We start from the raw sequence: 27,164 nt of genomic DNA on the forward strand, positions 1-27,164 counted from the left end.
GCATCAGGGAATCCTACAGGACAAATTGGAACATACTGCAAAACACATTAATTTTAAAGTAAAGTTAAGTTAATCCATTTGAAAAGCATTTCAAGAAGCTCTTTTTTAATTAATCTGTGTGTGTGTGTGTGTTCAGTTACCATGTAGGATTTTTAGAGTACATTAATCAAAGCACGTATTCTCTTAAAATAAATCCACTTTCTACGGGTCCTCTGGTTTTCTCCCACACTCAAAATATATACAGGCTTGTAGGTTAATTGGCTTCGGTAATAATAATTGTAAATTATCCCTAGTGTGTAGGGTAGTATTAATTTGCAGGGATCGCTGGTCGGCGCAGACTCGGTGGGCCAAAGGGCCTTTTTCCATGCTGTATCTCAAAACTAAACTAGACTAAACTAATGTGTGCATGTGTGTGTGTGTGTGTGTACTGTGTGTGTGTGTGTGCATGTGTGTGTGAGTCTGTCTGTACGTTTGTGCATGAGGAGGTTTGTGTGATGGTGTGTGTGTGCATGTCTGTGTGTGTGTGTGTGAGTGAGTGTGTGTGTGAGAATGTCTGTTTATGTGTGCAAGAGGATGTATGTGTGTCTGAGGGTATGTGTATGTGTGTGTGCGTTTGTGTGTGTGTGTGCCTGTGTGTGTGTGAGAGCGTGTGTACATATGCACAACTTAGGATTGTTAAAGTACATTCATTATAACGCATGTTCTCCTACCTCTGCCAGACCTGCAGAGAAGTGGTTGCAGTTCTTGTGCATGAGATGGTAGGCATTGCCCTTGAACTCCTTCCCAAGCTCCTCGATAATTTTGTCGACATCTTCCTCCGTGAAGTCTGTGGTGCCGAGAGCGATGGCCTCTCTGAATAAACACAACATGTTTCATTCATGTAACAGGGTGACTGACAGCAGCACATAGAGATGTCCCATGGCAATGGTCACAGTCAGAGGATGTGCAGATCATCTCTTTAAGGACACAGATGAACAGCAAGAGATCAGCACAATTTCTGTATTTGCCACACAACATTTTGAATTTTTTAGTAGTTTTAAGAGACGATTCTGGTAATCAGTAATGTTAATTTTTAACCATGCAGTCCTTCACACAACTTTTAATTTGTATATTTTGGAAGTTGGGTGTGTATGGAAAGATTTTCTGGTTTGATTTAGTTCAGTTTAGTTTATTGTTGTCATGTGTACTGAGGTACAGTGAAAAGCTTTGACTTGCGTGTTATCCAGTCAGTGAAAATAGTATGCAAGGGCGGCATGGTGGCACAGCGGTAGAGTTGCTGCCTTACAGCGCCCGACACGCAGGTACAATCGTGGCTATGGGTGCTGTCTATATGGAGTTTGTACGTCTCCCTGTGACTGTGGGTTTTCTACGGGTCCTTCTGTTTCCCCCCACACAACAAAGATTAGATAGACAAAATTGCTGGAGAAACTCAGCGGATGCAGCAGCATCTATGGAGCAAAGGAAATAGGCAACGTTTCAGGCCAAAACCCTTCTTCAGACTGATGTGAGGGTGGGGGGCGGGAAGAAGAAAAGAAGAGGAGGAGCCAGAGGGCTGAGTGAGAGCTCCAAATACAAGGCTTAGCTATGGGCATGCGGATGGGCCCTAGCTATGCCTGCCTCTTTGGAGGGTACGTCGAACAATACTTGTTCGTGACATACCAGGGCCCCATCCATGACCTCTACCTCCGCTACATCAACGACTGCATTGGTGCTACCTGCACCCACACACAACTCACTGATCATCCATGTCACCACTCCACCTTCACATCAGTCTGAAGAAAAGGGCTTCACCTTTCGCCCCGACCCAACAGTCTTTCCAGGTGCCTATCCGCTGTTCTAGATGTCAGCTTCTCTACATCGGTGAGACCAGGCGTAGGCTTGGCAATCGCTTTCATTTGCTCCATAGATGCTGCTGCACCCACTGAGTTTCTCCAGCATTTATGTAATCTTTGATTTTCCAGCATCTGCAGTTCCTTCTTAAAGGTGTTTAGGTTAATTGGCGTTGGTTACATTGTAAATATTCCCTATTGTGTAGGATAGTGTTGGTGTATTCATTTGTCATTGCAGACTCGGTGGGCCGAAGTGCCTGTTTCCACGCTGTATTACTAATGTCTAAAGATTACAATCTCTATTTCTGGTGACCTGAAACATCACTTATCTATCATCTCCAGAGATGTTGCCTGACCTGTTGAATTACTCCAGCACTGTGTCCTTCTAAACCAGCACCTGCAGTTCCTTGGTTCTATATTCAAGATTCTGTTGTATATTTATAGAACAGTGGTCCAGTCCCAAGTGAAGTATAGTGTTCAATTCTGATTGTCACATTATAGGAAGGATGTAAATGCAGTAGAGAGAGAATTGTGAATTGACAGATATTGGATTGATAGGAGAGTTTGAGACTGGTTTCTTTGTGCGAAGAGAAACAGAACAGATTTGATTAAGGTGATGATGAGGGGAAGTAAGTTAAACGAGTCATAGGTCCACTGTAAAATTGGGGCTTTTTACTGTAAATTCCAATGGCAGGTTTACTTTGCAAGATCTCCAATATTGATTTTGCAAATCTTTATAAAGTTCATTTTTGTTTGAGCTTGATGATTATTAGGGGCTCTAATGGCACAGCAGTTATGTGCTGCATGCTCCTGAATAACCAAGTGTAAATATCAGGCCAGCACCCGGGGAATAAAAAAACTACCAGCCATTGTAAATAAAGAGCAGCCGGCAGTGAATGGAACTTTATTATAGACAGTATATGAGGACTTCCGCTGAGCAATACCTTCAGCTAAATTTGGTTTGGAAATTACATTTGCATTCATGTCAATTATTATCTGCACACATTAAAGTTAATTCTGGTGAACTGTAAATGTTTCTATTTGAACAACACATAAACAATCAAGACAATCTTGTTCAGAATGGGGAATGTTTCTGCAGGATTCCGCCGTTTTATTAAAAGACACTTGAATGGATTTATTGATTGTTAAACGCTGACCTATAATCTTGTTTCGTTTATATGTACACCAGAGTAAAGAGCATTGGCACCCAGTCATGAGGCAGCTTTCATATTTTACCATCTGATCGCTGTTTCAACCCGGACATTTTATCGGGATGCATCGCAGCATGGTTTGGGAACAGCTCAAATTGTGGACGTAGACCAGACCATCACACTAACTAACCTCCCTGCCATTTGACCATTTACACCTCACGCTGCCGCGGCAAGGCCACCAGCATAATCAGGGACGAGTTGCACCCTGGCCATTCCCTCTTCCCCCCTCTCCCATCAAGGCAAGAGGTACAGAAGTGTGAAAACACATACCGCCAGATTCATGGACAGTTTCACCCCAGCTGTCATCATGCAACCAAACCATCCTATCAACAACTAGAGTGTGGTACTGAGCTACATCTACCTCATTAGAGATCCTCGGACTATCTTTAATCAGACTTTACATTATATGTTATATGTACTATACATATTAGGTATGTTACAAAACCTACCTGAATCGTCGATGAGAATCTGCCCCCAGGCCGTGTCCGCGATTTTGGCACTGTTTAGAGGGGGCGGGTTTAAAACGCGATTTTTACTAGGCTGTTGCAATCGAAAATGTTCAGCCTAGTAAATCATTAACGGAAAATCGCTGAACGACCCCGTCACAAAAGGTATTATTAGTTTTTATGGCCTTGTATAATAGTTATAGTAGTTTAAAAATCGCTCTCTAAACCCGCGACCTCTCGCAGCCCCAGGGTTTTATAAAGCAAACAATTAAAGGTATGTACCTTATTTTTATATTAAAAGGGGTTTCTTAAGAACCCTGTATATAAAGTTTTCTATAGCGAGTAGCTTATTTTGGGCTCTTTATATCCCGCAGTATTTACTGGGCATTTGAGGGCACAAATCCAGCGCAATGTGAACGTTCTAAACCAGCGCATTCACAGGAACCCACTAGAAAGCCGATTTAAAATAGACTTTAATTTACAGCAATTGAACACTAAATTCCTTCCATTTGGCCTATAAATTGATGTAAATGAGATTTAAAAATCATGTTTTATTGTGAATTATTTGTGAATATTATTTGGACACTTAGGCTATTTAAAAATGTTAATCATTTATTAAGAAATGGATAGATGTTTAGATCTAGTAATTGAAGTTTGAAATTAGCTACAATTGGGTAACTAACTAATTATATGCTTTAATTTCATGTCATCCAAGTAAGATTCTTTTATATTTGTTTCAGAATGTTTCAATCTATGATAACTGAAAATTTCATTCAGTTCTCTTAATTTTTAAGAAGGTTATGGGCTTTTGACTGTCCATGATCACAGCTTTTTTGTTATGTCCATAGAAAATCAATAGGGAACAAGATGCTAATTTCCGAGTATGAAAATGGCCATAACCTTTTTATTACTTCAGATATGAAAGTGAATTAGGTGTCAAATTAAACTTATTGTTATGCTTTATCTGATGGGATAAATTGCAGACTTGATTTTTTAAATCTCAAAATTTTGTAACATTGCTATACATATTCCTTTTATTCTGTATATACACTCTGGACAGATCGATTGTAATCATGTATAGTCCTTCTGCTGACTGGATAGCACCCAACAAAAAGCTTTTCACGGTACCTCGGTGCACGTTACAATAAACTAAACTAAACTGGATGCTCGGGTGAATGGAAGTCCCTTTGCTCTGTCTCAACCAGCGTACTGCATTTCTGCTTCGATGCAGCAGATGAAATTGTCATATCAAAATGGCAGGTGAACCGTGCTACTGATGTTGCCATTTGACCTCAGAAATGCTGGATTGTAACCAAACCATGCAACATAAATCAGAATTGTAATCAATTCCCGTCCCACAAACAGGTCACACACCAAAAACAACTAATCTAAAGTTAGAGCTTCAAGGCCATATGATTATTGCTGTAATAGGAAAGCATTAGAGGGATATAGGCCAAACGTGGGCAAATGAGACTCGCTTTAGATGAGCATCTTGGTTGACATGGACGAGTTGGGCAGATGAGCTTTCATGGTTTCCACGGTGTATGACTCTCGTAGTGCAATTAACATAACTTAACCACAAGCAGCCTCTCCCAGAAACTTTGCATGTACACAGCTTTATATGCTGTAGTTAAAAGAAGGAGTTGTTGTAACGGAGCTTCCTTCTGAAGGAGAATGACAACCCAAAACATCATCTGTCCATTTCCCTTGACAGATACTTGCTGAGTTCCTCCATAAGTTTGACATATGTTACCAATGTCGCTGGTTTAACAATGCGACTACATCCACACTCAACGCTTCCTTTACAACAAAGGTCTAAAATGGATTGAAATGGATTGAAATACTCATTGACAAGAATGATATTGTGAAATTCTTCTTAAGGGATGGCACAGGAGGGCAGCTAATAGAGCTTCTGCCTCACTGCACCGGAGGCCAAGGTTCAATTCTTTCCTCCAGTGCAGTCAGTGTGGAGTTTGCACGTTTTCCCTGGTTGCCATGTGGGTTTTCTCGGGTGCTTTGGTTTCCTTCTCCATCCCAAAGATGTGCAGGTTTGTAGGTCAATTGGCCCGCTGTCAATTGTCCCCAGTGAGCAGGGAGTGGATGAGAAAGTGGGAAAACATAGAGCTGAACGGATGATTGATGGACCCGATGGGTTGAAGGGCCTGGTCCTTATTTGTATCGCTAAACTAAAATAATTCATCATGCGTAGGTTACCATTATGTCCTCCAATTTACTATGGATGTTAGAACTGGGAGCGGTAGAGTTGCTGCCTTACAGCGCTTGCAGTGCCAGAGACCCGAGTTCAATCCCGACTATGGGTGCTGTCTGTACGGAGTTTGTACGTTCTCCCCGTGACCACCGTGGGTTTTCTCCGGGATCTCCAGTTTCCTCCCACTCTCCATAGACGTACAGGTTTGTAGGTTAATTGGCTTGGTATAAGTGTAAATTGTCCCTAGTGTGTATAGGATAGTGTTAATGTGCGGGGATCGCTGGTCGGTGCGGGCTCCATGGACCGAAGGGCCCTTTTCCGTGCTGTATCTCTAAACTAAACTAAACTAGTTCCTGTGTAGGAAAGAAGTGCAGATGCTGGTTTAAATCGAAGGTAGACACAAAATGCTGGAGTAACTCAAGCAGCATTTCTGGAGAGAAGGAATGGGTGCTGTTTCGGATCGAGACCCTTCTTCAGTTCCTCCTGCTATTTATTTTGTCCTTTGCCACTTACTACATAGGAGCCTCAGATGTGCACAAACTGCATTGTGTTTCCTTCAATAATAAATCCTTACTTGAATTTAAATGTTTCCCCCAACTCAGCAGCATTTCCAGGTGTGATCTCGAATATTCCACTGAAAGAGTAGGGGTGGCCACCATAGGCATACTCTGACAAAAGAGAGCAGAGAAAAGGTGACTCGAGCAAGGTTCAGCAACTCACAGGAATGTAATCCCTCCCCATACATGCACTGAATGCACAATGTGGTGGAGGCTGTGTGTTTGGCTCTGCTTCTGAAACATCCTACTAATGCAATGAAAAAACAAAGGAGTGGATGGTGTTTGCGAGATAGCTATACAAATATTCCATAGACAACATACATGAGGAGGAGTAGGGATTTATCAGTGTCATAGTTTGAGAGTGGACATATCGACCTTAGTGACCTTCAAGGATATGGATGACAAATTAAACGTTGGGGGTACAAAGGGGTATGTGTGTGCATCTTTAACTGTATAGAGCAGCACAGGGGTGCAGTGGTAGAGTTGTCAGACTGCTTTACAGTGCCAGTTGCCTGGGCTCAATCTGATTATGTGTGCTGTCTGTACGGAGTTTGTACGTTCTCCCTGTGACCGTGTGGGTTTTCTCTGGGTGCTCTGGTTTCCTCCCACACTCCAAAGACATACAGGTTTGTGGGTTAATTGGCTTTGGTAAAATTGTAAATTGTCCCTAGTGTGCCAGATAGTGCTGGTGTTGGCACAAACTCAGTGGGCCAAAGGGCCTGTTTCTGCACTGTATCTAAAGTCTAAAGTTCAATTATGGCATGAATGCACATAGACTATGCATATCTTTTAGATTATTACATTTTTGACTTTGTCCCCTCTCCCACCCACACCCCTATTCCATCTGCCCATCACCCACTGGATCCACTTGCTCCCTCTTCCTCACCCTTCCCCTCCCTCAGTTCCTCCCATCTGTCTCCTTAACTTAGTTCCACTCTTCACCTTCTTTTCCTGTTAGATTCCAGAACCTGCAACTTTTTGTTCTCCATCAATCATGTCCGAGCCTCTGTTCTTATTCCTCACCGTTCCCTCCCCAACCTGAGGTTTATCAACCCCTCCTCGCCCATGTCTACCTATCACTTAGGAAAGACACAAAATGCTGGAGTAACTCAGTGAGCAAGGCAAGATATCTGGAGTAAATGGAGGCGTGGCGTTTCTGGTCGAAGGCCCCCTAACCCAAAAAATGTCACCTATCCATGTTTTCTGGAGATGCTGCCTGACCTGCTGAGTTACTACAGCACTTTGTGTCTTTCCTTGGTAAACCAGCATCTGCAGTTCCTTGTTCCTACCTTTTGTTTGCTGGCTCTTATCCCACCTCTTTATACTGGCTACATCCCCTCTGCTTCTTCAGTCTAGAAGACGTGTCTCATCCTGAATCGTCAACAGTGCATTTCCTTCCACAGATGCTGCCTGACCTGCTGAGTTCGTCCAGTAACTCTTTTTTCTAAACTACATTTCCAACTTGTTTTGAACCCAACGCTGTAAGAGACGTGAGGTGAAAAGATCCAAAGCTAATTTAAATACTACAAATGACAAAGGAGACCTATTGATGTTTGACTATTTATTAGTGTCTGAGGTTTATTAAACTTTAACCTGAGACTGGACGGTGAAGAAATGAGGTGCAGGTGCATGAGGCATACAATACAACATCCCGTTGCTTACCTCGTCCATACACCTCAATACCAGAATGAAAAACTCCTATTCCAAGTGTGGATGTGTACTCATTAATCCAATACTGCAAAGGAAACACAAATGGTAAATGGTATATTAATGAGCTGTTCAGGAAGTCTAGCTATGCAGCATCTAGATACTACTAACAAGGCATTAAACACATAATTGCTTTGCTTGTCACTTTCAAATACAATGGCTTTTTTTTTGTAGAAACAAGGAACAGCAGATGCTGCTGTAAAAAAAAACCCTCAAAGTGCAGGTTAATTCAGTGGGTCAGGCAGCATCTTTGGACAACATGGAGAGGTGACATTTTGGGTCAGGACCTTCTTTAGACTGATCAGTCTGAAACGTCGCCTATTTCCTTCGCTCCATAGATGCTGCCGCTGAGTTTCTCCAGTATTTTTGTCTACCTTTGATTTTCCAGCATCTGCAGTTCCTTCTGAAACACATATGTAACTGGGGTTGATTTCATGTATGTGATTTTTGCATTCGTTTTCCCAATCATTGCTTTTTCTGTAGCTGTAGCCTGGTTTTACTGGGGTGAATTCTTGTAATTTCAGCCATAAATTCTGATTGCACTGTGTTTAAATATTCTCCATTTTCTGGCTATATACTTTAGATCTTATATACTAAACTGTGACACACACCTGGACCTGCTTCCAAGTGAAGCGCATTGACACTCTGTCAGTGATTGCAGAATTCAATCCCCATGTTAAGTATGTTATCAAATCAGAGCCCGGGGCATTTCCTTCACTCTGATGAACAAGCATTACTTCACTGAGAAAATATCACAAACGACTTCATGGGATGCACAGAGCAGAAATAACCTAACAGTTCATGCGAGTATTTATGTGCTATTCAAGCCGCTAGTATTTCCCGTATAACTAAATCTATCACTGTAACCCTCTATTCTCTCCTTCCTCGCAACCTCCTCTCAAATCTATCCATACATTTCCAGTGACTACTCACTGTGAAAAGTGTTCTACATTCTAACTATTCTTTGCGTAAAAATATTCTCTGTGCATGTAATCTATCAAAACCTCCTATCGTCTTAAAAATAATGATATCAGCCCTCAACCTTCCTTTCTTAAGAGAAAAGGGAACCAATATGATCGTCCTTTCCTGATCCACATAACCTCTATCCTTGCAAATCTCCTCTGCACCCACTTCAGTTCTCTATATTCACTTGACAATGACAATATTGTACAGATTAAGCAATTCTGCCATCAATTGCCCACATGCGTTGGATATCTTGTGTGAGCATATCTTAGCCGACTTTAAGTTGAGGTAATTTTAGACCATGCACCAAAAAAAATGTGTCCTAATGGAAAGCAAATGGAAGTAAATCATCTGGATCAACCACTTTAGTCCACGTCTAATGAAGCTGCACTGTCTTGGACATGTTTTCTTTCCTCAGCACTTATACCTAATAACAGATTGTGATGATTATAATCAATAGGATTATAAAATAAAAAATCCCATTATAATTGGGCGTCATGTATCATGGTGAGATAATTAATGTCTGCCTTTATGCCTGTTCAGGAGCGGTTCTGGGTGGCTGCAGATTGGAAGGATATGTGATTCTTTGAATGAGATGTGAGTCTTCTCTCCAGAGATGCCGTCTGTCCAGCTGAGTTACTCCAGCATTTTATGTCTATCTTTGTTCCTTTGAAGTGTTGCTTCTCATCAGCGACAGCCCTGACCATGTTAAATGTAACTTTTGACACTTGATTACGAGTCATCCTTAGAAATCCCCACTTGGTTTTGTTGGTTATTCACTGATCATGTCCTGCAAAAGATTACGCCCGATGGTCAGAAATATTGCAAGAATAAAGCACCACCAAGAAAACGTGTTGGTGCATAGGCTTCTGGCAATGTCACTAAAGCAGTGGTGACAAATTGTTGCAAGTGAACATAACAGACCGATCGGAAAGAAGAATACCCACCTGGGAGCAGGGAGAAGACAGATTCCTCAACATACCACCAAGGAGACAAAGTACTGGAGTAACTCAGCAGGTCAGGCAGCATCTCCGGAGAACACGAATAGGTGATGTTTCGGGTCTTGACGCAAAACGTCAACTATCCATTTTCTCCAGAGATGCTGTCTGACCCTCTGAGTTATTCCAGCACGTTGTACCTTTTTGTGTATTAACCAGCGTCTGATGTTTTTTGTTTCTACGCCAAGATAGTATGATTGGGCCACAATATTAGCGCAATGTTTCAGGAAGGCTTAGAGCTTTTTTCTTTTATTTTGATCACCACCAAGAGGCCAGAATTAATTTAGAAATTCGCAAATGAAGCAGAAAAGTAAATTAAACATTAGGTGGATACCTTAAATTTCAAATGGTAACTTATTGAGCTATGAGAGTTTGGCTGATCTAATTCAGAAGTAATTCGAAGATGTATTTTTCTAATCCATTCTCCAGGATTTGTTGTGCTAATCACATCATTCTACCTAAAGTGAGAAGAAAGCTATTTTGGATTCTGGCACTAATACTTTGATGGAAACAGATGAGATTTTTTTTTAATCTCTGCAATATGGATTGGAGACACCACTCAAAGGAAAATAACAAATAGCTATCAGTATTTTGAGGGGATTCAGAGTTGCCTTTTATCACTGGCTGCTGAGTTCAAATAAAATCCAGGGTTAAAATGTTTGCTGGCTGCTCGCTGTCCTGCCTGATGTGAGCCTGGCTGTGGACCGCAGTAGTAAACTGCTCTGATTCAGAACTGGCTGCCAATGTTACTCCAGGGAAATCATCTTATTTGTGTTTGGATGTTTTATTGAGGCACATTAGAGTTACAAGAGAAGGGGTGAGAGAAAGGTAAAAAGGTAAAATGAGAGGTGGCGATGGGAGAGAAGGTGAAGATAAAGCAAGTCTGGGAGGGAGGAAAGAGAGAGGGAGGGAGTGGGAGATGGAGAGGAGAGAGGGAGAGGGAGAGGGAGAGGGAGGGGGGGAGGGGGGAGAGGGAGGGGGAGAGGGAGAGGGGGAGGGGGGGAGGGGGGGGGAGAGGGAGGGGGAAGGAGAGGGAGAGGGAGAGAGGGGAGAGGGAGAGGGAGAGGAGAGGAGAGAGAAGAGAAAGAGAGAGGGAGAGGAAGAGGAAGAGGAAGGAGGGGGAGGGGGGAGAGAGAGACAGAGACGGAAGGAGGGAGAGGGAGAGGGAGAGGGGAGAGGGAGAGGGAGAGATCTAGTTAGAGAGGGAATGAGGAGAAAAGAAGGGAAGAGAGAAAGAAGAAAGTGAGAGAAAGAATAGAAAAAGAGAGGGCAAAGCAAAGGAGAGAGAGACGTGGGGAGAGAGGGAAAATGGCAAAGTGGAAAATTAAGGTTGTGGGAGAGGGAGAGGGAGAGGGAGGTAGTGGTAGGGAAGTGTTGAGACAAAAAGTGAGACTGAGGAGGAAGTGAACAAGATAGGAGAGGTTGCCTGCAACTTTATCCCAGCTAGGAGGAATCAGTATAATGACATTGTTGATCAAGGCCCAGGACAGATAGGTCAGTATAGGAATGGGAAGGGGAGTTGAAATGTTTGGCAACTGGAAGATTGTGTAGACCAAGGCGGATTGAGCATAAGTGTTCATTGAAACAATCGCCCAGTCTGCGCTTGGCGTCACTTTGGATGTGGGTGGGTCCTTTAACCTTTGAGCTACATGTTCAATTTCCGTATCTGTGGCAGTGCTGAGCTCCAAGTTAGCAGTTCTCACATCAGGTTAATGAGGCACATGCAGGGGAATCCTAGCCTGCTTCCCTTCAATACTTCCAACGGCTGTCAGTATTGCACAAACGGCAAAAATAAGCATATTCCAGCCTAGCCTGGAACCAAAAACTGTCCATTGCACCAGAAACCTCATTGCGATGGATGTGACCATCAGGGCCGCAGCTCATCAAATTAAAATGACAAAGACATTGCAATGAGTCAGAGTGATAAAAGTGCACCAAGTTAATGTGTCATCAACACTTCACCATTTCTCAGCAGATTTGCTGCCAGCTGTATTAGCATTTCAGCAAATCTGTCGTGCAAATCAAGCTGCAGTTCTCTGAATTTTGTGGTCGAAACGTCAGCAAGCTTAGGAATCTGCTGCTTCAACTATTTGTCCTTTATCATTGTTAGTTTTTTGCATATCTTTCATTCATTGTTCTTTATCTCTTTACATCATCGCCTATATCCCTCCTTTCCCTTACCCCTAACCAGTCTGAAGAAGGGTCTTGACCCAAAACATCACCCATTCCTTCTCTCCAGAGATGCTGCCTGTCCCGCTGATTTACTCCAGCTTTTTGTGTCCAGCTTCGACGATATAAACGGGTCGATGAATCCCAGGGAAGATTTGAAACTGAAGATGATCAGAAAGTGCAGGAGTAACTCAGTGTATTAGGCAGCATCTCTGGAGAAAAAAGATGGGTGATGTTTTGCGTCAGGAGCCGACCTAGTCTGAAGAAGGGTCTCGACCTGAAACTTCACCCATCTTTTTTCTCCAGAGATGCTGCCTAACCCGCTGTTACTCCAGCACTTTGTGCCTATCTTTGGTATAAAGCAGCATCTCAAATTTCTTGTTTCTACAAGATTCAAAACTGATTGGGTGCCTATGTTGCTGCAATCAAGAAATCTGCAGCTAGAGAAGTTCGAAAAAAAAAAAAAATTTAAATTGTCATGAGCTTGAAACTTTTGTTTATTTTAGACTAAGTTTTAAACATATTACACCCCAGAAAACCAAGGGAAACACTAGGTAAATAAAATATATATACTTTTTTGTGAGTTTAGTTGAGTTTAGTTTATTGTCCCGTGTCCTGCAGTGCACTGAAAAGCTTTGTTGTGTACTAATCAGTCAGCGGAAAGACAATACATGACTTTTGAAGTTGAAACCACCAACTCTAGATGTGTGCCATTCTGATCTCTGGATATTTATGTCTAATGGTCCAATTCAGATTCAAAGCTGGGCAGAAAGGAGGGAAACAATGGGAGCCCAGAGCTACTAAAGGATAACCCACTGGTTAAGAGAAACTGAAGGATTATATCCAGCCCCATCATGGAAGTGTGACTTTCCTCTTCCTCTACACTGACTGAAATCCCTAGTGTCCATCTATGCCCATCTTCTCTTGAATCTTAACCATTCACATCGCCTCTGAATTCAAATATTGTTTTGATGCAATAGACTGGTATTAATCAACACCTCAAACATTGTTGATAATTTACTGATTCTTGGGCAATGAGAGTTTAGCTGGTATAACTAATGTCTTTGTCAAGGGTGTCAGGACTGTTGGAACAATTAAATACTTAGGGAATAAAATGTAGAATGGATCGGATTAAAATCTAACTAATCTGTATTGGAATATGCTCATTCTTCCTGTAGCTATGTGAGTTTCTACCAGTTTTCTCCCACATCCCAAGGAAACCAACCTCCCTTTCGTGGACTCCATCTACACTTCACACTGCCTTGGCAAGACCACCAGCATAACCAAGGACCAGTCTCATTCCAGTCACTCCCTCTTCTCCCCTCTTCCATCAGGCTAGAGGTACAGAAGTTTGAAAATGCATGCCTCCAGATTCAGTTTCTTCTCAGCTGTTAGCTTTTGGTATGCTAGCCTTTATAAATCAGAGCATGGAGTATAGAAGCTGGGATGTAATGTTAAAATTGTACAAGGCATTGGTGAGACCAAATCTGGAGTATGGTGTACAATTTTGGTCGCCCAATTATAGGAAGGATGTCAACAAAATAGAGAGAGTACAGAGGAGATTTACTAGAATGTTGCCTGGGTTTCAACTAAGTTACAGAGATAGGTTGAATGTTAGGTCTTTATTCTCTGGAGTGCAGAAGGTTAAGGGGGGACTTGATAGAGGTCTTTAAAATGATGAGAGGGATAGACAGAGTTGATGTGGACAAGCTTTTCCCTTTGAGAATAGGGAAGATTCAAACAAGAGGACATGACTTCAGAATTAAAGGACAGAAGTTTAAGGGTAACATGAGGGGGAACTTCTTTACTCAGAGAGTGGTAGCGGTGTGGAATGAGCTTCCAGTGAAGTGGTGGCGGCATGTTCGTTGGTATCATTTAAAAATAAATTGGATAGGCATATGGATGAGAAGAGAATGGAGGGTTATGGTATGAGTGCAGGCAGGTGAGACTAAGGGAAAAAAAGTTGTTCAGCACGGACTTGTAGGGCCGAGATGGCCTGTTTTCGTGCTGTAATTGTTATATGTTATATGGTTATCAGGCAACTGAATCATCCTCTCACCAGCTAGAGTGTGGTCCTGACCTCCCATCCAACACATTAGAGACCTTTGAACTATCTTTAATTGAACTTTACCTCACACTAAATAATATACTCTTTATCATGTATCTGCACACAGTAATGATTGTTATCATGTATAGTCTTTTCATTGACTAGACAGCACGCAACAAAAAAAAACTTTTCTCTCTACCTCAGTACACGTGGTCGACAGGGAACCTTCCTGAGAAGATCCCAGACTGGCACCAGTGACCGACTCAGAAGGATTATAGACACTGCTGGAGTAACTCAGCAGGTGTCGGGTCAAGACCCTTCTTCAGACTGGAGACCCAGACTAGGGACTCATTCTGAAGAAGCGTCTTGACCCGAAACGTCATCTATTCATTCTATGCAGAGATGCTGCCTGAGTTACTCCAGAGTTACTCCAGAATTTGGTGTCTATCTTCGGTGTGAACCAGCATCTACAGTCCAACTCAGAAGGATTATAACTGCACACACAATAGAAGCTGGAGGAGGCCATTCAGCCCCTCACACTTGCTCCGTCATTCAAAGAGATCAATTCAGAGCACTGACCTCAGCATCAAGTTCCTGCACTATCCCTGTACTCCATGATTACCCAAATGTCCAAACATGTACCAATCTCTGTCTTCCATACACTCAGCAAATGAGCTTATACACCCATCTTCGATACACAATTCTAAGGATTCGCCACGCTCTGGGTACAAAAATGGCTTCTTATCTTATTCATGAATGGCTGAACTGTTATTCTGAGTCTTCGACTGCACACACTCTCCAGTGTGGAAACATTATTCCCGCATCTCTCCTGCAAGGAAATCGCCTCTCATTCGTTCAAACTTTATGGATTGCTGGTTTACAAAAAAAGACACAAAGTGCTGGAGTAACTCAGCGAGTCATGCAGCTTTCATGGAGAACATAAATAGGTTACATTTCGGGTCGGGACCCTTCTTCAGACTGGTCCTGTTTTAAACTCTCGTAACAGATCAACATTGTCACAGGTGTACTGATCTTACACCCCAATTCATCATCTTTAATGTACACCAACCCCTGCCCTCCCACATCGTAAATGAAGCAATGGCCCAATCTGACCGCTCCTCCCCGCTGATACTCACAATGGGATCCAACATCTTCCCAACTCCATGTCCAGTCCTTGATTACCCCTCCTCCCCCCGTCTGTCTTTGCCTGATCTCCCGACGCCTGGCTCCAGCCCTGGGTTTGCTCTGGACTGTTCCACGTGCCTGAAGCATTGGCTCTCCCTGGAGCGAGTTTGATTCAAAGCCACAAAGGCTCCTGATTTGCTTGCGCAGCAGTCTGTCAAACAAAGTGTACATTAGCACCCTGTATGGTGATCAAATTGAATTGCCGGTGCATCGGAGCCAAATATCTTCCAAAAAATGGTGCGGTGTTCTTCTAGATATGTTTATAAAGGAGTCAAGGCGGAATTTATTTAGTCAGAGGGTGGCGATTGTGTGGAATTCAGTGCCACAGACGGCTGTGGAGGCCAAGACAATGGATATTTTTAAGGCGGAGAATAACAGATTGTTGATTAGTACGGGTGTGACGGAATATGGGGAGAAGGCAGGAGAATGAGGTTAAAAGGGAAAAGAGATCAGCCATAATTGAATGGCAGAATGGACTTGATGGGCCGAATGGCCTACTTCTGCTCCTATGACCTATGAACATGAACTTATAATGCCAGAGCCAGTCAAACTTTTTCTGTGCTGGTCCCAGATAGGATCTGCAATCATACATGACAATTGCTCCTCTCTTTTAATTATTTATTTCAACAGCAGTATTTCTTACGCATTACCCTTTATCTACACACCGTGGCCGGTTCGAGTGTAATCATGTGTTGTCTTTCTTTGGATAGCATGCAACATAAAGCTTTTCACTGTGCCTGACAATAATAATAATAATAATAATAATAATAATAAGATAGACACAAAATACTGGAATAACTCAGCAGGTCAGGCAGCACCTCTTGAGAAAAATAATTGACCCACTGAGTTACTCCAGCATTTTGTGCCGGTCTTCGCTATAAACCAGCATCTGCAGTTCCTTCCTACACAATAATAATAATAACTTAAACTAACTAAACTAAACCAAGTTATGCAGAATTTAGGGAATATTGTTAACAATTGGCCTATATCCAGATATAACTAATGGAGCTGGCAAGTGATTAAGTGTTTATCCATATAGTTTCTCTACCACTCTAGTCCATCCTATCCGTCAATACTCCAAAGAGCTTCTGCCAGCCCTCAGAAGTTGAAAAGCTTCTTAAAAAAATGCTTTGAAGTTAGCTTTGTTGCAATGATCTCAATGGTCTGACAGTGCAGTGTTTATCTCAGTCCCAATCAAATCAGCTTTAAAGTTCCATTAATTTGGCCTTTATACCTCGATGATTTTGTTCAAAGAAATGCTCTTTGATTGACTTGCGAATGAGTGCTAATCCCAGACACAGCAGCATGCCGAAAGAACTTTAATTTAAAATTTGAAAGTAATCCCAGCTGCCACACTATCTGCTCAAATTCCCAATGTGACCACTAAACAAATGGTACAGTAATACTGTTAGTTTTCAGCCAAAGACTTCATCTTAGCACAGGGCCTTTTATAGACTGGAATCATCTTCTGTGCTGAATTCAATCACTGGGATGAATTTGATTTTGCCCAAAGAAGGAGGTTAGAACACAGAACATAGATCAGCACCAGAATAGGCTCTTCGGCCTGCAATATATGTGCCGAACATGATGCCAAGCCCACCATTTATCTACCTGCACATAGCCAATATCCCTGCATATCCATATACCTATCTAAAAGCCTTTCAAATGCCACGAATGTATCTGCTTTAACCACCATGCATGGCAGCGTGTTCCAGGCACTCGTCACCCTCTGTGTAAAAAACCTACCCCGCACATTTCCTTTAAATCTTGCCCCTCGTGCCTTGAAGCTGTGCCCTCCAGTATTTCGTTTTTCCATCCTTGGCAAAAGAGGTTGGGAGAAACTAAGTAGGTATGCCATTAAAATTAGCTAGATTTTAGTATTAGTTTTAGTTTTAGTTTTAGTTTTAGAGATACAGGCATGGAAACAGGCTCTTCGGCCCACCGAGTCCACGCCGACCAGCGATCCCCGCACATTAACTCTATCCTACACACACTAGGGATAACTTACATTAATACCAAGCCAATTAACCTACAAACCTGTACACCTTTGGAATGTAGGAGGAGATCGACGATCTCGGAGAAAACCCATGCAGGTCTCTGGTGCTGTAAGCGCTGTAAGGCAGCAACTCTGGTGCTGTAAGCGCTGTAAGGCAGCAACTCTACCGCTGCGACACCGTGCAGATAATTTACTCTATCCCATTTCAGGTATGATGGCTCTAATTTTAATTTGCCCTTCGGAGCATGCAGCTAAACTGGGGTGAGGTCCGTGATAAAGATAATGATAATACAGGTATTTGGAATATTAACTGGTGCTCAGAGGAAAGGCCATATTGTATTTACCACAAGGTGAAAAGAACATGATCCCAAATAGATAGACGGACGAGGTCTATTTTTACTTTCCTGTCCTTAAGGTCCAAGAAGCACAACAGCCAAGCTCAGGAACGTTCAGGGCTCCCACTGGAACCCCTCAAAACTCATGACTTATTTTGTTCCCAGCCCAATCGTTCCGTGGGCTTTTTTGCCTCTGCTAGTATTTCAGTTGAAGGGCAATTTGGGAACACTGATTACAACTCCATATTTTTTAACTAAAGATAGACACAAAATGCTGGAGTAACTCAGTGGATCAGGAAGCTTCTCAGGAGAAAAGGAATAGGTGACATTCCAGGTCGAGACCCTTCTTCAGACTGAGTCAGGGGAGAGGAAAACTGGAGGTATGGAAAGGTACAGAACAAATTAGAGCTGGCACCGATGGCCAACGAACCCACAATGGTCCATTGTTGGTTGTGGAGGAGGTGGTAACAAAGAGACACAAACAGTGAAACTAGCAGGATGATTTGGGTGGGGGAGGGACGGAGAGAGAGGGAATGGAAGGGTTGGAAGGGTTACTTGAAATTAGGGAAACCATTATTCATACCGCTGGGTTGTAAACTGCTCAAAAATAAAAATAAGTCTGGACTTTTGGGGGTGCGTGCTAAATAGTAACACGGATTATTACATTATTAGGGATTATTTGATGGGAGGATCCCAGGTTATTGAGAGGCAAGAGAGGAAATTGCAGGAGCATTGACGCAGATCCGAGTACCTTCTCTAGCAACAGGAAAGGTCCCAGATGGCTGAGAATGGGCAATGTTGTTTCGTTGTTTAAGAAGGGAAGTAGAGACAATCAGTTGGGAAACAAGTGAAGAGGATTCCTCAGGATAGGAGTTACTTGCATTTAGAAGAGAATGGGTTAATTAGGGCCAGTCAGCATGGCTTTGTCCGTTGTTTGATTGGTTTTTGAGGAGGTGAATGGCTACTTCTCCGTGGATTGTCACCTTGTCGTGGTGGAGAAGCTTGTGTGGTCCTGAGATCCTGAGAGCGATGCCGTCTGGAGCTATGCTCCTGGTAAGGCCGCTCATGGCAGTAAGGTTGAGGGGGAGGACTGACAAAGAGCAATCCAACCAAGACCTCAACGCTGGAACAGGCAGAGGATGATGGCTAACCTTAGTGGAGCGTCACAACGGCTGGGAAGGCGGAAGAAGGCTGCAGCAGAAAAGGGTCTCCTGTCGTCTTGGACTCCATGTCACTGGATTCTGACCCAGATCTGTCAAGGACCATGAATGAGGTGGCTATCTGTGCACCTGCCTCCCCACGTTAAAGAAAGTCACACACTGGTGTCCTCCAACCCTGGAGACACCCATGGCAGCCATGACCGAAGGGGGCGTAAGAAGATTGGCTACTGTACAGTTCCAGAAGAGTCAAAGGGGAGTTTTGGGGCTGGTGAGGGAGAATACAAGGAATTGAAGAGCAGGAGAATGTGATTGATGCTATTACGCTGTTGGGAGTCGCCTTGGATGTCATGACACAAATGGCCACATCTGGATAGATGCTTTATCATGCCAGAGACCCAGGTTCCATCCTGACTCCGGCTGCTGTCTGTACGGAGTTTGTACGTTCTCCCCGTGAATGTATGGGTTTTCCTCGGGTGCTCCAGTTTCCTCCCATACTCCAAAGATGTACAGGTTTGTAGGTCAATTGGCTTCTGTATATTGTAAATTGTCCCTAGTGTGTTCCAGGATAGTGCTAGTGTACAGGGTTTGCTGGTCGATGCGGACCCGGTGGACTGAAGGGCCTATTTCCACGTTGTATCTCTAAACAAAACTAAGGTAAAGAGATACCTAAATGCCCTAGATACCTATGTTCTTTAAACACATGGCTTGAGGAAAGTAGCACACAGCTGGGGAAATTGTAATTAGTTAGCATTGAACACAATGTTCCTGTATCCTGTTTTGTGTTACAGTTCTGGGGAGAAAAGGAGGGGTCCCTGGATGTAGAAGGCATAAAAGGGTGGAAGTAAGTTGATGAATAGCATGGGGTGCCTGAGCTAGGAAGAACATTAGGGGAAATAATGATGTTGACACTGGGGAAAAAAAGGCCAATGAAATTCTGAATGAGGTGCTTGATATCTTCAAGGGAGTTAGCAAACTGGATTGCAGATTTCATCAATATTAACATAAACTCAAAGAGTTTGTAGATCAGTAGGTGGGGATGGAATTTATGGGCGTACTGCTTGGAATTTCATTGACAGGCAGTAGTGTCGAGGTTGTCAAGTTACAGTTGTACATGACATTGGTGAGGCCAACATTTAGAGTATTGTACAAGATAGACACATAGTGCTGGAGTAAATCAGTGGGTCAGAGACTACCAACTGCATCACAGTATGGTATGGCAACTGCTCTGTCTCTGACCGGAAGGCATTGCAGAGGGTGGTGAAAATTGTCCAACGCATCACCGGTTCCTCGCTCCCCTCCATTGAGTCTGTCCAAAGCAAGCGCTGTCTGCGGAGGGCGCTCAGCATCGACAAGAACTGCTCTCACCCGAACCATGGACTGTTTACCCTCCTACCATCCGGGAGGCGCTACAGGTCTCTCCGTTGCCGAACCAGTAGGTTGAGGAACAGCTTCTTCCCGGCGGCTGTCACTCTACTCAACAACGCACCTCGGTGACTGCCAATCCCCGGACACTTATTATTATTTATTCAAATCATGTGCTATGTCGCTCTTCCAGGGAGATGCTAAATGCATTTCGTTGTCTCTGTACTGTACACTGACAATCAGAATCTCTGCAGAAAAGGGATGCGTGGCGTTTTTGGGTCGGCACCCCACCGATCCTTTTTCTCCAGAGAAGCTCCCTGACCTGCTGAATTACTCCAGCACTTGGAGTCTGTCTTTGGATTAAACCAGCATCTGCAGTACCTTGTTTCTACACTTAGAGTATTGTGTTCAGTTTCAGTCACCCTGTTATAGGAAAGATGTTGTTAAGCTGGAAAGGGTGCAGAGAAGATTTACAAGGATGTTGCCAGGACTCGAGCTATAGGGAGAGGTTGAGTAGTCCAGGACTTTATTCCTTGGAGCGCAGAAGGATAAGGAGTGATCTTATAGAGGTGTATAAGATCGGTAGAGGATATTCTACGGTAAATGTCTTTTACCCAGAGTAGAGGAATCAAGAACCAGAGGACATAGGTTTAAGGTGAAGGGGGAAAGATTAAACAAGTGCCTGAGGGACAACTTTTTTTACACAAAGGGATATGGGTATATGGAATGAGCTGCTGGAGGAGATAGTTGAGGCAGGTACTATCACAACGTTTTAAAAGATATTTGGACAGGTACATGGATAGAATAGGTTTAAAGGGCCAAGCGCAGGCAGGTGGGACGTGCAGATGGGGCATTTTGGATGGTGTGGACAAGTTGGGCAGAAGGGCCAGTTTCCATGTTGCATGACTCTATGAGTCTACGACTAAGTTATGGGAGTATTGCCAGGAATTTAATTTACAATCAGTAGTGCTAAATGCACAGTATTGCTGTGGCCATGCGTTTTACTCAACTTTCAAGATTCAGCGCCTTTGACTTCAGTGAAGTGGAGCAGAACATGCAGCCGCTGCACAACAATGACCTGGCCGATGACGGATTTCAGAGTGACAAATAGATTTTTGGGCAGAAATGGAGTGATATGGCTTTCAGACAGACGCAGTATGTTGCAGTGGTTGTTCCCAGCTTTGTTTAAACTGCAATTGGAAGGAAACTAAGTTTATGGGGTGGCACACTTAGTAATGCATCAAGGTTTGCCAGAGCTTGCTTCATTGCCTTAGGGAGCTGGGAGTAAAGTCCAGAGTATTTATCGACTCGAATTTCTATATGGGTTTTCCATGTCGGTGATTTTATTGGTGAATTAATCTCAAACTCACTCACTGTTACATTTTCAACCCATCACGGTTTCTTTTAATTACTAGGCAATGAAGATAAAAGCAACTTTTCATTCAGGCAAAATCGAAGCAAGTGATTTAGCACATCTGAGAGTTGGTACGTACTCAGCGTATTTGCAATGCAGATTTATTTTATTCATTGTTTTCACGGTCTTATGTTTTATCTCATTTTAACATAATGAAAAAAAAATGCAATCAGTTTCTCTGTTGTACTTTCTAATTTATGGTTATTCAGTGGAGTTTATCTTGGTTTGAAGGTAATTATAGCAACTGATATCATAATCTTCTGCAGAAAGGAAAATTTGGCTGCTGCAGCTTCCCGTCGCAACAATTCACAAAAATCTCATTGTTCGCAGGCAAAAAGGCCAGATCTTAAATAAAAACAGAAAATGCTGGAAATGTCTGCCTTATGCGCCTGTTCCACTTGGGTGACTTTTTAGACGAGTGCAGGAGACTCTGCGCTCGCCACATGGTCGCTGATGGTCGCTGATGGTCGCTGATGGTCTCTGGTGAGTCTCCTTCATGGTCACGAGGAGTTCCCACATACTGGGAACTAGTCACGGCCTCAGTATGGTCACCGCAAATTTCTTCAACATGTTGAAAATTGGTCGCCATGGAGAAAATCAATAATTCTGTAGCCGTAGGTGCAGTTGTAGTGGGGTCGCCATGTAGTTATGGGTAGTCAAGGTAGCCGTAAGTAGTTTTTGTTAATCGCCTTAGCTGACCGGGCATTTTCAATGGCTCATTGAGGAAAAAAACTTAAACAGGAGTTTTCAGAACTAAGGATAGCCGACCGGTAATGCTAAATGTCCGCCAAACTTCACAGTTGTGTGTCTCTGGCTTATTAAAAGTTGTCCGGCTTCTGAAATGTTGTCTCCACTCCTTCTCCCCCCTTTACCCACTTCTCCACCCCTTCTTCCCACCTCTCCGCCCTCTCCCCCCCCTCCCCCTTCTCCCCTCTTTTACAGGAGTTACCGTACACTGTCCGAGCCAGTCGTCGGAAGTCCGCTGAAAAATCACCTAAGTGGGACAGGCCCATTAGAGTAATAGCTCTATTTCCAATTCTACACATGCTGCCTGATTTGCTGAGTGTTTCCATAATTATTTCTGATTTCTAGCATATGCAGATGTTTTTACTTGCAAAATCAAATCTTGCCTCATATTGCCAAACCTTAAATGTCCCCCCCCCCCCCCCCCCCCCCCCCCCACAACCCCCACCCCCCCCCCCCCCCCCCCCCCCCCCCCCCCCCCCCCCCCCCCCCCCACCCCATTGGTAAAATCTGCACTGCCACAAAAACCCTCCTCTGTGTCTTTGATGTTTTCTGACCCAACCTAAGACTGTCTGAATCAGACTGAATCGGGGTGATCACTGGTCCGCGAGGATTTTGTGGCCTATTTCTGCTCCTATGACATGAACTTATGAAGGGGGGCAGAAAAAGGCTGGAAGAGGGGAGCAACAGGACAAAGCGTGACAGGTGGATGCTGACAAACGGGGCTCGGTGAACTTTGGTAACTTTGTCGGCACCAGAAATGCGGCGACTCTTGTGCACTGCTTAGGTGAGGTCTGCTGTGTGATTTTACCAGGTTGTAAGCAAAACAAATCATTTCACTGCACCTAGTTACACTTGACAATAAAGTATCATTGAACCATTGAATTTTTGATAGTCATGTTTTTGGAACAAAGGACAGATATAAAAGCAGAAGGTGTGAGACAGGGCTGAAGAGCTGTGAATTGTGAAGCCAGAGGGAGGAATGTAACAGGAGGGTAGGGGGAAGAAATAGTACTGTTCACAGATGGAACGCCTTGCTCCACCTCTCCAGGCTCAGGCACCAGTTCTCTAACCAGCTCAGCTCACAATAAATTATTTCTAGTTTGTTCAGCCTGCTAGATTTTATACTCCTAGAAGGAGAATACTGCAAATTGGCCGACTCAATGTAATCACTTCAGTAGTGAATAAATGTCCACGGAACAATATTTCACAGGGATTTTATCTGTCTCTTGTGATATCACTGGCATATATCTGAGAGAAGCAGCATAAACATGCCTAGCAGGGCTGATTATACACGGGCTGGGCTGGGAGCATGGCCAAACATAGTATTCCAAGCATAGTCACATGCAGTTGAATGAATTGCAGCTTGTGTAACCCGTAAATCCATGGCCATTGTTTGTATAGCCTCATTGTCTCTTAATCTGGTACGAATGTTAGATATCTACACGGGCTGTAGAAAGTCCCATGTATGTATGCCTAGAACAGTGCAACATAGTTCTAGGTACAGCACAGGAACGGGCCCTTTGCCTTACATATTCTGTGCTGAACATGATGCCAAAAACAAAACTCCTCAGATTCACACTAGGTCATAAGGTCATAAGTGATATTAGTAGAATTAGACCATTTGGCCCATCAGGTCTACTCCATCATTCAATCATGGCAGATCTATCACTACTTCCTAACCCCATTCTCCTGCCTTCTCCCCATAACCTCTGACACTTGTACTAATCAAGAATCTATCTGTCTCAGCCTTAATAATAACCACTGACGGCCTCTACAGTCTTCTGTGGCAAAGAATTCCACAGATTCACCACCCTCTGACTAAGCAAATTTCTCCTTCCTAAAAGAACATCCTTTAATTCTAAGGCTATGACCTCTCGTCCTAGACTCTGCCACTGGTGGAAACATCCTCGCCACATCCACTCTATCCAAACCTTTCACTATTCTTACGTTCTTACACTGATACCCATCGCTTCATTCTCTGCATATCCAAGTGCCCATCTAAAAGTATCTGAGGTGCCACATTTGCATCTGCTTCCCCCACCATTGCCCCGCACATTTCCTTTACACTTGAGAGACACAAGAAATTGCAGATGCTGGAATCCTGAGCAAGAAATTAAATGCTGGAGGAACTAAAAGAGTCAGACAGCATCGGTGGCGGGAATGGACAGACGACATTTCGGATCTGGACCTGGAAGTCTGAAGAAGGATCTTGTTCCGAAACATCCTCATAATGTCTATTCCCTCCACAGATACTGCCTGACCTGCTGAGTTCCTCCAGCACTTTGTATTTAGCTCCATTAAATGTTCCTAATTGACCTTACACCTATACTCTCCACTGTTTAACACTTCCACCCTGGGAAAGAGGTTCTGAGTGTCTCTCATCTATGCCCCTTATAATTTCACATATTTCTTGTAGATCTCCTCTCAACTTCTGACGTTCTAGAGGAAAGTATCCAAGCTTGTCCAACCTCTTCTTATAGCTAGTACCCTCTAATCTAGGCAACATTTTGATAAACCTTTCTTCACTCTCCCTATGCCTCCTCATCCTTCCTGTACCACAGTGATCAATACTGCTTATAATAGTCCAAATGTGGCCTGACCAACGTTTTTTAAAGCGACAATATGATTTTCTGACTCGTATATTCAATGCCTCGACCGATGAAGGCAAGCACATCGTATATCTTCTTTATGTTCTCTTGTGTTTCCAAGTGGACCAAGATAATAGACAGATTAAATCTATTTATTTAAATTTTACAAGGGAGAATTGCAAAAGTGAGATATTGGTCACAGACACTGATATGCCATTAAATTATAAATGATCAAAATTAAATTAAGGGCTTTTCCTAATGGAAATGAATTTGATTGTGTTTCTTTGGTTAAATAAATATGAATGAGACATTTTCTTATGTGGGCTCATGCCTTAGAAGCACCTTGTTAAAATGTAGGGTATTTACACCTTCACCACCAGCATAATCAAGGGCCAGTCTCTCCCCGGTCATTCCCTCTTCTCCCCTCTCTCATCAGGCAAGAGGTACAGAAGTTTGAAAACACATACCTCCAAATTTAGGGACGGTTTCTTTCAGCTGTTATGAGGCCTTCTTCTCCCTCTTCTCATCAACTAAAGTGCTGTCCAGACCTCCCATCTACATCATGGAAAACATTTGAACTATCTCCAATCAGACTTTATCGACGTGATTGTATTCATGTATTGTCTTGACTTTGACTAAACAAAAGCTTTCCACTGTACCTCAGTACACATGACTAATAAAACTAAGCTAATGAAACTATTTGTTTACAAATTATGCGTTCACCTTTTTCTATATGTACAAATGAGCCACTAAAAATTAATTGTACCAGCGTGGTGTGTCTTTGATACATTGTTGTACCAGATACTGCTGTTGGTTTAATGTTCAGTGTGTTCAATAAAAGATGTTCTATTGATAACTCTATCTTTAAAATAGACACAAAATGCTGGAGTAACTCAGCATCTCTGGAGAAAAGGAATGGGTGACGTTTCGGGTCGAGACACCATTCCTTTTTTCCAGAGATGCTGCCTGAGATGCTGAGTTACTCTGTGTCGATGTTTGGTGTAAACCAGCATCTGCAGTTTCTTCCTACACGCTCAATATTTAAAATCATTATTTGCAAATACTCACACTAAAAAGTCAACAGTGTGCAGCAATAGCTAAAATTCGCATAGACTAAACTGTGAAATCCAGATTTATGTTTTACATTCGGGATGGCTTCATGTCTAGCTGACTTATGTTGCAGTACTTGTTCCAAGCTGGATGGGTAAAAGCTCAATATCTCCCCTCAGGCAACATCACATCAAGAAGGAAACACATTCTTTCCCATGAAACAATGTTAGTTTCATACAACTTTTGGTATATTATAAGTTGATGCAGAAAATGTAAGCCCTTCCATTCATTTTGCAACAATAAGATAAAGAGCCTAAATAATAATCGCAAAAGGTGAGTGACTGTCGGTAAATTGGTTCAGGCCCATCCAGACCATATTATCAATGAGGTAAAATGAGTCTGAAGAAGAGTGCCGACCCGAAACATCACCTGTAAAATCAGTCTGAAGAAGAGTGCCGACCCGAAACATCACCTGTTCATTCCCTCCACAGATGCTGCCTGACACGCTGAGTGCCTCCAGGAACTGGAAAAAGACATACTTTGGTCTGCATAGTGCTTGCTGGACTTCCAGTGTAAGGAGATGGCTGCAAGTGAATGCAGCTGACTGGCACACTCCACACCACAGCAGTATGGGCTGACGACCCATTGAATCTCACTGCAGCTACTGCAAATGCAGTGTGGGGAAGGAGCAGAGTCTTGGTCCCTGTTGCACTGTATACTGAGGGTCTTGGGCCTGCATAACAACCTCTCAGCAACCTCACTGGTACATTGGTTATATGGGAAACGTGAGTGGTGTTGATGGATTGTAAGAAAAGCAATGTATTGCTGGCACAGAGAAACGTGTATACTGATTGAATTTACTGCCTATCTTATGGAAGAAATATATATTTCAAATAAAATAACTACACGACTCCCCCTGGTGCTGTTGATGCTTACATATCATCAATTGTGTAGTTTAGTTCAGAGATGAAGTGTGGAAACAGGCCCTTCAGTTCAGTTCAGTTTATTATTGTCACGTGTACCGAGGCATGGTGAAAAACTTGTGTTTGCGTGCTATCCAGCCAAAGAAAAGACTGTGCATGAATACGTTCCATGTATCTGCCACCCTCTTTGTGGTGTGTCCAGAGATACTGCCTGTCCCACTGAGTTACTCCATCATTTTGTGTCTATCTTCGGTGTAAAGCAGTATCT

At 43.1% G+C, this 27,164-nt stretch overlaps 1 protein-coding gene across 1 annotated transcript in view; it reads right to left on the reverse strand.

The window, feature by feature from the left end:
* Positions 1–27,164, reverse strand: part of LOC129700382 (deubiquitinase DESI2) — a 135,693-nt gene that overhangs the window by 18,286 nt on the left and 90,243 nt on the right. The window contains exons 2-4 of the mRNA XM_055640821.1: positions 7,915–7,987; positions 6,270–6,363; positions 711–852 (exon numbers count right to left, since the gene is read on the reverse strand). Of these exons, the coding sequence (XP_055496796.1) occupies positions 711–852; positions 6,270–6,363; positions 7,915–7,987 (309 nt within the window). The remainder of the gene's footprint in view (positions 1–710; positions 853–6,269; positions 6,364–7,914; positions 7,988–27,164) is intronic.

Source organism: Leucoraja erinacea, chromosome 9 (assembly GCF_028641065.1).
Source record: "Leucoraja erinacea ecotype New England chromosome 9, Leri_hhj_1, whole genome shotgun sequence".
NCBI classification, from domain to species: domain Eukaryota; kingdom Metazoa; phylum Chordata; class Chondrichthyes; order Rajiformes; family Rajidae; genus Leucoraja; species Leucoraja erinaceus.